At 40.8% G+C, this 12,808-nt stretch overlaps 1 protein-coding gene across 1 annotated transcript; it reads right to left on the reverse strand.

Moving 5' to 3' along the window:
* Positions 1–4,450: 4,450 nt before the first annotated feature.
* Positions 4,451–11,713, reverse strand: mrpl39 (mitochondrial ribosomal protein L39). The gene is made up of 10 exons (XM_072657356.1): positions 11,550–11,713; positions 10,221–10,427; positions 8,749–8,888; positions 8,468–8,567; positions 7,525–7,592; positions 7,217–7,329; positions 6,133–6,198; positions 5,819–5,972; positions 4,711–4,758; positions 4,451–4,620 (listed from the first exon to the last, which is right to left on the reverse strand). Exons 1-10 carry the CDS (start codon positions 11,584–11,586, stop codon positions 4,522–4,524), a joined length of 1,032 nt encoding a protein of 343 aa, XP_072513457.1. The 5' UTR covers positions 11,587–11,713; the 3' UTR covers positions 4,451–4,521.
* Positions 11,714–12,808: the final 1,095 nt, after the last annotated feature.

The following is a 12,808-nucleotide window of genomic DNA, read 5'->3' on the forward strand; positions in this document are numbered from 1 at the left end:
TCTTAAACTCCTCTGATGTTTCGCAACATGCGTGGATTCTTCTTTCAAGGAGCTGTGGGTTGGGTTGATATCCCTATAAATTCCAGTTGTCATCTTTCAAAGTTGATTGAGGCTTAATTAACGGTAGTCATTCAGGCAATTCCTGAAAGTCACTGGCTTTGCTGGGTTGAAAGCTTTTGAAAATGCATGTCTATATGATATCTATACATCATGAGTGATATTTACTGAGGTCATCACGTGTCTCAAACCACAGATTACTCCTTTTCCCCATATTAAGACTCCCTATACTACAGCCTTCCTCTTGTGCACCTATGCAATGCTTAAAAAGTAGCAGGTTTTACACAGTGACCACCTCTATGGGCACACACTGCCCTCCACCCTATTTGCGGCACTCTTCCTCCAAGTCTGCCCACTTGTCTTCCATCCTCTCCTCTCAGGGCACAGTAGCACGTAAGTAACACTTGCTCTGAGACTAACACTATGCCTAGTCTCACTGTGAAGTTTTCTGGGAATCTGAGTAGTTCCCCACATAAGTCCTGTTGCTGCCTTCTGCTGGTTCTGTGGCTTCCTCCGTGTTCAGATAAATGCCACTGCCTTCCTCACTGTTGGATGGGCTTACACCAGTTATTGATGCTGCGGACTGTGCTCCTCTTCTATTGTACAAAGGACTTGGTGAGGAGTTATGCAAATTAAATGATGCTGATTGGCAGCTACTAACTTTGATACATTGTTAGCCACAAATTTGTGTTTCTAATATTCTTGCCATATAATTGTTTATCAAACATTACTCTACCACACTTCACAAGTCTCAGTAATGAAATCTCAATATTGGTATCTTGACAACTAGGGTGAGGGGATGCTACATCCCCCCTTAACTCCAAAATGTATGTGTATAACAGAAGAAATCAAACACACAAAGCTATTTTCATCATAGACTAAGCTAAGGAAACACTGGAGAAATGCTCCAGATCAGTGAGTGCCCTGCATAACTGCCACAGATGGATAGCAGAGCACTGCTAGCCCACTGAGATCATATTTGGCAGGGAGAAGGATAAACACTGGTGGTCCATGATGGCACTGTCTCAAACATCTCCACTGGCCCGATAAGAAGCAGCAGCAGGCAGTCCATTTGTCCTGAGGAGCGAAAGGGTGGGTCTCTCTTTACACAGACAGCAGCTGGGCTAATATAGAGCTCTGCCTCAAGAGCAGGCCTGCATTACGCAGGTCAATCAGATGAGAGTTGTTGATAGAGGTGGGGATGGGGGGTGTAATGTAATATTGGATTTTCCCCCCTAATACTGCTTTCGGATTTCACCCATTCCCCATTTATTCCCATCATGTCAGGTTTCCTCACCGTGGCCCACATTGCAGAGGTGCCTACAGCAGTTCAAAAGTCTTTATTGAACTCCTCATACTGAAACCTATGCAAATGTACAGCTGTTTCTTAACCACATACTTCCCTACATTTAAAAGATACTGTCAACACTACACATGTAGCCCTTTCCTATTTATCATCATGCATCTAATCAGTAGAACCACAGATTCCTCATAACCTGCCACATGATAAATAACCAGGTCCATATGTTCATTTGTCACTTACACTTTTACACTATTACTTTTATTACGTTATTCTATTGTGTTGCTACCTCTGCACTCAGAACTTTATAATAACTATATTTTGTCATATACTTTTCATTGACACAACCATATTTGAGACTGTTTACTGGTAAAGATGTGTGTGTGTGTGTGTGTGTCTGTGTGTTTTTAAAGCTGTTCGTAAACTGCAGAATTGTTCACAGCTAAGCTTTTATAGTAGTGGATCCCATTGTTAAACTCCCATTGTGAAATTTCTTTTTAAGAAGGCACAATATTTGTGGCCACTATGAGAAATTAGAATATGTCAAAATAATAAATAAACTTAGCATCACTTCAGTATAAAATGAGGCATCTTATCAAAACACGTTGCTCACAATTAAATATTGAGTTAACATTGAGGTTATACAATTTAAACACTAGTAAGCAGATTTTGAGAGCATCAACTATAGTTAACTAAATGATGTTTTTTAGTCCTAGTAACGCCAAAGCTTGTATCATTAAAACCCACATTAAAACAGGAGAGGGTGCATCATTCGTTGCTTTACTCTTACAGTAACGGGACAGTGACCATTTCTGTTGTTTGGTACGCAATGGGATAAGACTAAGTGCAGTCTTTTAGACTAACTGTACAGTAATCAAAGTTTTTTACGCAATACAGCTGCTGATGGTCTTAAAGTGTGTGAGGGATTAAAGTAACTGTGGAGTCCCAACTTGTCAACTGCAGTGGCATTTAAATCTGCACCCAGCGCTGCCTGCACCTGTCCCCATATGACGGACAGGCCAGTTGCTGCGACCCTGGCGGTCACACACAACGCTGCCTTTGTCTCAGGCCAGCCAAAGTGCTGACTGCTTACTTACACACACACAGACACACACACACACACTCACTCACTTTCTCACACATACCTCCAGCTGACCAGGCAAGGCCAGACATGCAGTATGCTAACACACCCCACTGATGCTGCCTCACACATATAGACACACACACAAAATATACACACACTTGTACACGTGCACACACACCCACACCCACAGCATGACATTCCCCTAAAGCTTTAACTCCAAACAGATGTAGAGGGGTATCATGCCATGTGATCTCTAGCCACTTTTAACAAATTAGCAACAACACAATAGGTGGGTTTTCTGTTGACCGCCCCAGCAGCAGTTATATGGTCATCATAACATATTAAAATGTGCCCACCACAGCAGCTGGCCCTCCTAAAGCCCATATGAACACATTATGTTTTTTGGATTTTTTTGTGTGATACTAAACTTGGGTGTTAAGTGAAGCGTTCAGCAAAGTTTGAATGGAAAACACAAAGCAGAAATATGATCAAACACTCCTCACAAATGGCCAAAATACACTCATCAGACTCTCATGTTCTTTCTGAGAAGGGAATGGGCGTGGTCCTAATATTCTAATGAACTGTTGTTGACGTTACCAACGTTTTTCAGCTTTACACTTTGAGTTGCGGTTGTGATTTTACAGATATTCAGGGTTTTCTGTGCCTTTGATACCTGTAATGGAGCTACCAGCCCATATGTAGATATGTCCTCCAGTCACACCTGCAGCTTTAGTCATACTTGTGATTGGTCAGGGTTATGCTGACGGAAACCCGACCACTTTTAGGACCGCCCATTCCTCAACAACCGGAGATCAATACTAGTGAAACACAGCAGACGTTTATTAGACTTTGGGAAGATCAATATTAGACATACTGTACATTTACATTGGGGGCACCCGAGGAGCCAGATGAACTTAATTAGAAAGAAAATTCATATTTAAGTTTCCAGTAGTTTCAACATTTTAATCCCATATGATGATCCAATACAATGGCCCAAGACGACTTTTAATAAAATCTTGACTCGTCATATTACTTTTAATTTATATTCAGTAACACCTATGTATGGTAGATTTGAAAATTATGAACACACTAAACTCAATGTTTAGATGTTCAACAACATGTAATTACAAGTCAAAAATCATAATTATACGCTTTATACGGTTTTCAATATTTGATCACTTTTAAAGCCCAAGGATTCCTGAATAATTTCTAATAAATTCTTTCTTGATAACAATAAATTCTCAGTCATTCTTAGCTCATCTCTAGCTCTCATTCTGGACATATCTGAAATGTATTTATTTACAGAATTAACCCTCCTAGCGATCACAAAGTTTCACATATTTGAAACTTATTTGATATACTAAACGTAAAAGATGCATGTACAGTGTACACCGTACACTGTACAGCAAAATGTGTCCTCTGCATTTAACCCATCTGTGGTAGTGAACACACACACACACACACACACACACGTGAACTAGGGCCAGTGAGTACACACACCCAGAGCGGTGGGCAGCCAACTCCAGTGCCCGGGGAGCAGAGAGGGTAAAGGGCCTTGCTCAAGGGGCCAACAGTGGCAGCTTGCCAAGCACGGGAATCGAACCCACAACCCTGTTATCGCTCTAACCGCTGAGCCACCACTGCCCCACAGGATGGATATTCGGTATCCATGGCTCCAATGGTTAGACTAAGGCACTGCCACTACGATCAGAAGATTGCTCTGCCATCAGCAGCCGGAATCAGAGAGAGCAGAATTTGCCTTGCTCTCCTAGCGTGATGTTGGTTTGGGGACTGGGTAATTGGCCATTACAAGTTGTGAAGGGGTAAAAATTAATTATTAAAAAAAAATCTAATCTAAACCTTCTTTCAACTTTTTTTTTGTTCACTGGAGACATTTATTTTGAATATTGATTCAGAACATCTGAGAAGTAGTGTGTATTAAAAATAGTGGCAGAACAACGTTTTTTTTCCACAACAGTTTCAAATCAGACCACTACAATGTCAGTGTCTACAAGGTTGCATACGGTTTATTCAACAATATAATACACAAATGACAGAGTTACGTATGGGTGGGTACACGTCACAGCTGGGCAGAAGAGGGCGTGGATTCAGAGGAAGTGGCTTTAGAAGAAGTGGGTGTGGTCTCTGTTTCATTGGCCGCAGAGGAGTGAATATCAACCTGCAATGCAAAATAAGCCAATATGATCGAGAGAGTGCCACTGTACTCTCTAATAATCCAATTACTTAGATCATCTGTTCAATATCTTACCAGCTTTCCTGCTCGTTTCCTCAGCATCCTCCACACTGTATGGTGAGCCTAGGGGGAAGAAAAGCAAACTAAGATTGATACAGTTCAGCTAACGAACATAACAGCATATAAGCATCTCAGCATAGGCACCTCTATTAGCATTAGCACAATTTATGCTAAAAACAGATCACCAATGTAAACATTATTGGCACCAAATGTTTTGTTTTAGCCAGTTTTAGTGTACTGCTTACAAGACTGTTTAAAAACTACTGCACTCTTACAGTAATGAGTGGTGCTGTAGATGACTAAAATACATAAGAAAATCTGCAGATAAATGCATTCAGCTACTACAAGTTGCACCCATTGCTAAAACAGAGGTGCAAATGTGCGCGCGCACACAGAGCTTGCCCTGATGCACTTTATTACCCTTTCGGAAGAAACAATGAATGAGCAAGTGCCCCAATACTTCTGTCATTATAGTGTAGGTATTGTAAACACTAAGCTACTGGTGCAGGCACTAGGCTGTCAACTTAGCTTAGAAATGTAGCTTGTTTTGTTTAGAATATATAGAAATCCTAAACATTTTCAGTGAAGAAACATAACTGCAGTAAATACGTCTGTTCTAAACACTACTACTACCACACACACACACACACACACACACACACACACACACACACACACACACACACACACACACACACACACACACACACACACACACACACACACACACACACACACACACACACGTTATGTGTACTAAATCCATAAGCTGGTGTTCATAAATATCAAGCATCCCCAAACGCTTACAGTGTGGTTTTCCAGCCTGGAGGTACAAACAGTGTGTCTTAAAAAGGTACATATGCTGTTTTTAGAAATGTTTGATCCAAGCATATTTTACTTATCAACTTTTTTATGCATAATAAAGCTCAAATTCTTTATTTTTGATCACTGTGTTCTAGCAGAGTGCCCTGGGGCAAGTAAAAATCCTGAGAATTTTTCCATTAGGTTAATATATTAGGGATTTTTAATGACAGCAATAGAATAAAGCATACACTGAACTCTTCTTCACTTACTGACACACAAACACATGTGCGCACACACTATTTTATAAGCACTACTGTACCGTTAGGTTAGTGGGCAGTGACAGTCCCTGGGCCCTGCGCTGTAAACCCCACTGTCCTTCTCCCACTGTATGCATTGCTGTGACTTCATACTGAGAGCACAGGCCTGTTCTGCCCACCAGGGGGCCTCCAGCCAGCACCACATGATGCCCACACCTGAGAGAAGAGAGGGTGAATTGTCATTGATGGGTGATCTCAGTTTAGCCCAAATACCTGTACTGTGATGGCCTTTGGTTTATGTGATATGCTAATGCACGGCTGAACACTAAAATACTGTCAGAGTGGATTGCGGATGAAGAAGTGCATGTATAAAGACCTGTATAGTGACACTGTGCCATTCGGGCTCTGAGCAGCCTTTTCCTCCACCTCTTCCTGTTTACATCTGTATGGAGACAAAATTAATGTCACAAAGGAAAATATGAATTAAAGATCGGAACAATCACACCAACAAAATAGAGTCATCTTTCCTTTCTTCCATTAATCACAAAAGTGAATCAGAGATTTTCATGATTCTCCGTGTACTAGAGTGACTAATTGTTGCTTGAGTTAGTCTTAAACAGAAATGATTACAGTCATACATGAGAATTTAATTTGAAAACTGAATCTAAAACTGTGTAACTGACTTAAGATTAAATCTAAAAGTTTCGTTTTCTGTCAGGTTGATCATTTTAAGACAACACACTCCATACCACAGCTAACAGTTATTACTCTAAGTCTCACACCCCTAAATCATCTATTAGTCATATCACTTTTGTTTAAAACTGTAACCGTATCAGTTACAGGCAACTTTGTTTCCCCAGTTTCTTGTCCCCCAGTGTCAGTAAATAGGAATATAAGTCAAAGATCACTCTGGTATCACAGATCCAAACTGCACTGTGAATGTGCTTGAAATTTGAAAGTCTGGCCAAGTTACACGTTCTGTCCAAAAGTATTCAGACATCTCTTCTAATTAGAGAATTCAGCTAATCTAGGGTGCACCCACTGCTGAAAGACATTCAATTGTGCACCCAAAGCTTGTTTAATCTCCATACTAAAGCATTGCCAATAGAATAAAGCACTCTGAAGCAGCTGTACATGAGGCTAAAGTCTAACCATGTCAAATAGGAAGCATCAACTAGAGAATTGGGCTATGGAAGTGGAACTACATTCTTTGGATCGATTGGCGTGTCATTTGTGATCCAGAACTAAATCCTCCAACATTAGTAGCTGACAACACTAATGCTCTTGTGGTCGAATGCAATCAAATCCTCACATTCTAACATTTAATGCCAAGTCTTTCCAGAAGAATTGAGGCTTCTATTGAGGCAAGCTCCCTGATAATATCCCATGATTGACAGAAATATTCAAAAAGCAGGTGTTTGGATACTTCTAAAATATTTCAATAAAAGGAAAAAAGATACCTGCTGTGTGAGAAAATCTCCAGGGCTACAGGGGGTGCCACCTCCAGAGGCTCCCAGGGTATGTCTTGATGGATGAGCTGATTAGCTTCACGAGTTAAGGAGCGCAGACTCTCCTGTAAGTCAGTGATAGAAATTGTATTTAGTCCAGTGCATACAAACTGTATTTAGTATTTGCATACTCCTGTGCTGCAGTGAACTACTGGGATATTAAACTAGTTTGCCTCGAAATACCCAAACAATAATCAATGTAAACAGTGCAGAGCATGATCAAACCCCATGGATTTCTTAAACATCACTAGCAGACTGACCTCTGTGGGTGCCCAGGAATCCAAATGAGGATCCAGCACAAAATCACAACAGAAAGCTCCTGCGGTCACTAGAGACACAATAAAAAGCACAATGATGAATGTCAGATTTATTTAAAAACACCTGTCTTGTGTACAGTAGCCAGTTTGGTTGATCCTTTAGTGCTTCATCAATGGTCAGTTTTTAACCACAGTCCCACTCGATTGGATATTTTGGATGCTACACTATACTCAATCTAACAGGGCCACTGACGTGTGAATGTGTGTGGGACAAACCTCAGCAACACGTGTACCAGCACACCACACACACAATACCATGCCATTGGTGCGGTGGAGTATGATCCACCACCCACAGTCTGTAGTGATGTGTGGTCAGAAATTGACTCCCAACCCAATCCTCCCATGCTTTCACACCGTCCACACCCCATCCTCATGCGCCCCACCATCCCAATCCCTCCTTCTACACTGTCCACACCCCATCCTCATGTGCCCCAACACCGTCCACACCCCATCCTCATGCGTCCCACCCCAATACCATCTCCTTTACTTCTACACCGTCCCCACACCATCTCCGCGTGCTCCAATACAGTTCCCTCCCAATCCCGTTTGCGCCAAAAGTGTTAACACCATACCCGATTATATTGCCCTACTGTCTTTAAGGTGTGCCATTCATGAAGTAGCAGCATATAATTCACAATTCTGAAAATTATATACTTGACCTTTCTATTCCATTCTAAACCATTTCTCACTGATTTTACTGTCAGAGAGACCAAGTTTATCCCCAATTCTTTTTGTTACCGCAGTGTTACCACTACCCCTATTCCCATGCAGCTCTAGTTTGAACAAAATAATAAGGAATTATACATCACTTTAACTTGTATAAGGGCCATTGTTTAAGAGCAAAATAAAACAAATCAGTGTGTAGTTTTTGGAATTAGCCCTGTACCTGGCACTTCAGGAATCTTCAGCAGCTCTATACTGTACTCCTCCTTAAAGGCATTGTCAAGAACCTGGCCCAACAAGGCTGCACAGGAGCGCCAATAGGCCTAAGAATGAATGAACAAACACACACAAACATTCATAATGATGTAACATATGTGCCCATTGTGTCCAAAATGAGGCTTGGCCTATATTCTCTTCTTCACTGATGCTTTGATTCCTGTCTTCAAAAGGAACGATTCCACATCATCCCATTTCACATCACTTCACAGCAGTTTCATCACTCACCTGGTTGAGAAGCTGAGGATTGGTGTCTTTAAAGGTGAGCAGGGTGAGAGAGCAGGAGCGAGTGAGCGATCGATTAAGGTGCCACGGCTCTCCATCAACTAGAGCAAGAGCTGTACTACTCACATGCCACTCTGTCAGATCTGGCAAACAGAAAGAAAAGAAAGAAAAATGAGAAACAATTAGCAACAAGCTCACATCAAACAGCAAGTGTCTTGTCCAGTTCTCTACAGACTCATCAATCCCACAATTGACCCCACATTCTGATGCAGGGGCAATCTAAAACTGCACCCTAAAAGAAAAACTCTCTTTTCTTAAACCCATGACAGACTTCTAACATGGTTTTTAGTGATTTGCACCTGAAGACCTTTCTCTAATATTAGGCTTAAATATATTTCTTTATCATTTTCAGTACTGTTATCCACTAGCCCTTTCTTAATTCTTTATTATAAGTGCCTTATTTGCTCTAGGTTCCCTTTTGAGTGTCTCAAGCTTTTCTCCTCTTGCTCTAAAGGAGTTTTTTTTCTTGCCATCATTGCCTCTGTCTTACTCACTAAAGGCCTGGACCAAGAGCAGTAACTTCAGCAACAGTGAAAGTAAGAAACCGGCTTTGAATACTGTCAAACTGCAGCAAAGTTCCACCAAATGGAAATTCACTCACTCAGTTGTCTTCCCCAAAAAAGTTGTGTAGTTCCACCTGATACCAAACGGTGAGGGCCACAGTCACACCTTGTAACAGCAGTTTTTTTGTGTGATGGTGGAGGAGAACGCTAAGTGGCAATTCTGTTACATCAGCTACACACCTGGGCTGGCTAGCATGACTGTTGCTGGGCGAGAAAGGGCCATCCTTCCAGCCCATGCGGTCATAGACTCCTAGCCACAGGTTTTTGAGGCACCGTTGGGATTGAACTAGTGATGTCTTTTCCTGACAATATGGGCATCATTTAGACAGACCTTAAACTAACAGCACTTCATCACAAGATAAAGCTGATTCTGAGACAACTCTTATTTTGACCAGAACTACAATTCTTATGGTTGTTTCTTTTAACTGCAGTGAACATACCTTAACTGAAAACTAGTTGTCGACACTTACACTATACTCCTCTAGCCGCCTCCTCCTCTGGTTCTCCAAAAGATTCATGTTTATCTGCTCTAGAAAGTCCTATTCTACTGACAATAATCCTCTACAGGGACTAGACATGCCATGTGTGTGCACATTTGCACAACTGTGTCAGCAATGGGTGCAACTTAAAGTAGCTGAATGCATTCATTACAAGGGGTGTCCACAAACATCTGTCCACAACATGTAGTGCATGTTCTGCTGAAACATCAGTAAGAGGAACTGACAAGTCAAACACAATACACGGAATTTGTCATGCTCCGACAACCGATGAAGAAGTTAATGAAACCTCGAGCATGTTTAAATAGTGTCAGTGTTCAGCAGATAGAACAAGTAGTAAAGTACAATTCCTTACGTTTCGCACAGCTGTATGGAGTGGACAAGCCTTTGTTCATAACTAGAAGTGTCCCCTCCAGCCCAGGTCCTTGCAAGGTCACCTCGATCTTCTCTATGCGTGGATAAAGGGAACGCTGGCGGTCCTGCTCTTTGGAGAACAGATTGCTCCTCCAGCTGCGCACCTCTGCTGCGGAAAGCCGCTCAGCCGCAGCGCTGGTCGCCAGGCCTGCAAGACATTAACAACAAAGAAGATGAAAATAATTCATATTTCATATTAATGAGGTCATTGAAAGCAGTGAAAGTGTGCTGAACTTTCTGTTGAACATTTTGACTAAGTGAAAGTGTCTGTAATGCAAGAATAAGCAACTAATGACTTGGGTCTGTATGTGTACGGAGATACAGGATGTTTTATGAAATAACTGACATTGTTTAGAAACCAATCACTTCAGTTTGAGAGCCCCTAACTCCCTTCATAGAGGCAATTGGTGTTTTGATCCGACAAAGTAAAACTTCAGATCAGGAGGAAGAAACCTTTGTAAGGAACCAAAACCCAAAAGAGTAACCCATCTTCCTCTGGTTAACACTGGATAGAACAACATGTGACAGCAAAAGCATGAAATACAGAAGCAACTAGTATAAACATCTAATAATGAATTAGATCTATGACTGGCATGCTTGTCAATGTCTAAAGAAGAACTCAGCATGATCAGTTATTATACTAATCATCAGTATCGGTTTTGATAAGAGTCTATACAGGGATTATTACTTTGCAGTCAGAGCCTCTGGAACAGAGAGGTTAAAAGCCTTGCTACTGGGTCCAACCGTGGCGGCTTAGCGGACCTCGGTATCAAACCCACAACCCTGTGATCAATAATTGGTGCTCTAACCCCTGAGCCAACACTGACCAGAAAACATCTCATGGCATCTTATGAATACTGACATAAGCAGTCCAGACTCACTATTGCATGGCTTTCTGAATGTTATTCAGTACCTACAGATGTGTCATGCACTCCCTATGCAAACAGCTTTTACTAAAATGTCACATATAGATAGAATCGAGCGTGCATTGGTAAGGGATCCTTATGATAACAGAGTGATCAATAACCATCATTCTTGTTGGTCAGGTGACGCATTAAAATCTCTTTGGCTAAGATGGTGACAGACATGGTAGTGTCATATTTACTAAGAATAAACAGGTGCTGTCTTCATCAACAATTAACGTAGCTAACGTCTGAAAGGTGAAAACGTGTGACCACGGTAAACACTGTAAAGATGCAGTGCTGAAGGTCAGAGGAGGAACCCCACTGCCTAGACTTGTGTCTGCGCTCAGATTTAAAGACAAACTTACGCCGCCGAGCCATCAAAAACACTCTCCCACAGGCCATGGCGAGCTCCTACTGCTGCCCACTGTCTGCACTGAGCGGCGAGGAACGAAATCTCAGTCTAAACAGAATAAAAACTGGGTTGACTGGCTAAGCTAAATCACACACACCGCCATGCCACCACTATAGCACTGAGCGACCGCCACTGTATAATTCCGTGCTCAAACCGAGCTCACATCTTTGGTTCCGGTTTAGCTCTTGCTGCTAATTCACCCAATTCAATTGTCAGTAATAGACCACCTCAGACCCATTTCCTCAAGAAGTCTTCATAATTAATATTATTTAATTATTTGATCAATAATATTTGGTAATATTATTTATTTAACATTGTTATTTCTTAATGTTATTAGTGTGTTGCGGAATTCAACACACTACTATTCTTCTAACGTTCATTATTATTATTATTATTATTATTATTATTATTATTAATAATTATTACTATTAATAATTATTAATAGTAGCTTTTTGTTTTTGTGTATATATATATATATATATATATATATATATATATATATATATATATACATATATATATATTTTTTATTATTATTTTTTTTTTTTTTATATTACAAATTTACTAGAATGTTTAATGAAAGCTTAGAAATCATCAGACAGTCATCTGTAGCACATCCTGAACAGGAATGATAGCTGCTGTTTTCAGTTCCAATGGGATAGAGCCAGAGTTAAGAGAGGATTTTACAATAGTAGCAAGGAGACCAAGACTAAATGGACAGATTTTTGGAAGTGTAGTAGACTTCATATTTAAGATCCATTTTAAAACATACTGTACAGTTACTGCAGCACAGGTCTGTAAGAGATCTGGGGATCTTGCCCATGCATCTTTATGTTATTCAATGGTATTACAGAATCAGAAATATAATAATTAAAAGAGTGTTCATATATATGCAGGGACCATAATGTAACAATACATGATAGATTGGATGTTTAATTTGCCTTGGAATTATCTTCACGGTGTCTTTATTAGAATAATCTGAGCCAAAACAAGTTAGGCTCCAAGATGTCTGTATAGGGGGTATAAGCTGAAAGTGTGGTGGCGAATGCTGATTGGGCCATTTCAGATACGTTAGGGTGTTATAAATTCCTAGGTTAGAAAACATAGGTCAGTTCGGGCTGGAGGAAGGTCGGGATGTGCAGACTTGTGCAGAAGCTTATTTTGGTGGTCAGGGAAGGTGGGGTAAGAGTGAAGCTGGGAAGACACTCAGTT

The sequence above is a fragment of the Salminus brasiliensis genome, chromosome 15, assembly GCF_030463535.1.
Source record: "Salminus brasiliensis chromosome 15, fSalBra1.hap2, whole genome shotgun sequence".
In the NCBI taxonomy this organism is placed as follows: Eukaryota; Metazoa; Chordata; class Actinopteri; order Characiformes; family Bryconidae; genus Salminus; species Salminus brasiliensis.

Excerpts from the sequence above, each read along its gene's own strand:
- mrpl39 (XM_072657356.1), bottom strand. The coding sequence starts at position 11,586 with ATGGCCTGTGGGAGAGTGTTTTTGATGGCTCGGCGGC. Across the intron at positions 7,593-8,467 it reads GAAGATTCCTGAAGTGCCAG|TGACCGCAGGAGCTTTCTGT; the intron begins GTACAGGGCTAA and ends TTGTGTCTCTAG. Across the intron at positions 4,759-5,818 it reads CACTGCCCACTAACCTAACG|GCTCACCATACAGTGTGGAG; the intron begins GTACAGTAGTGC and ends TCTTCCCCCTAG.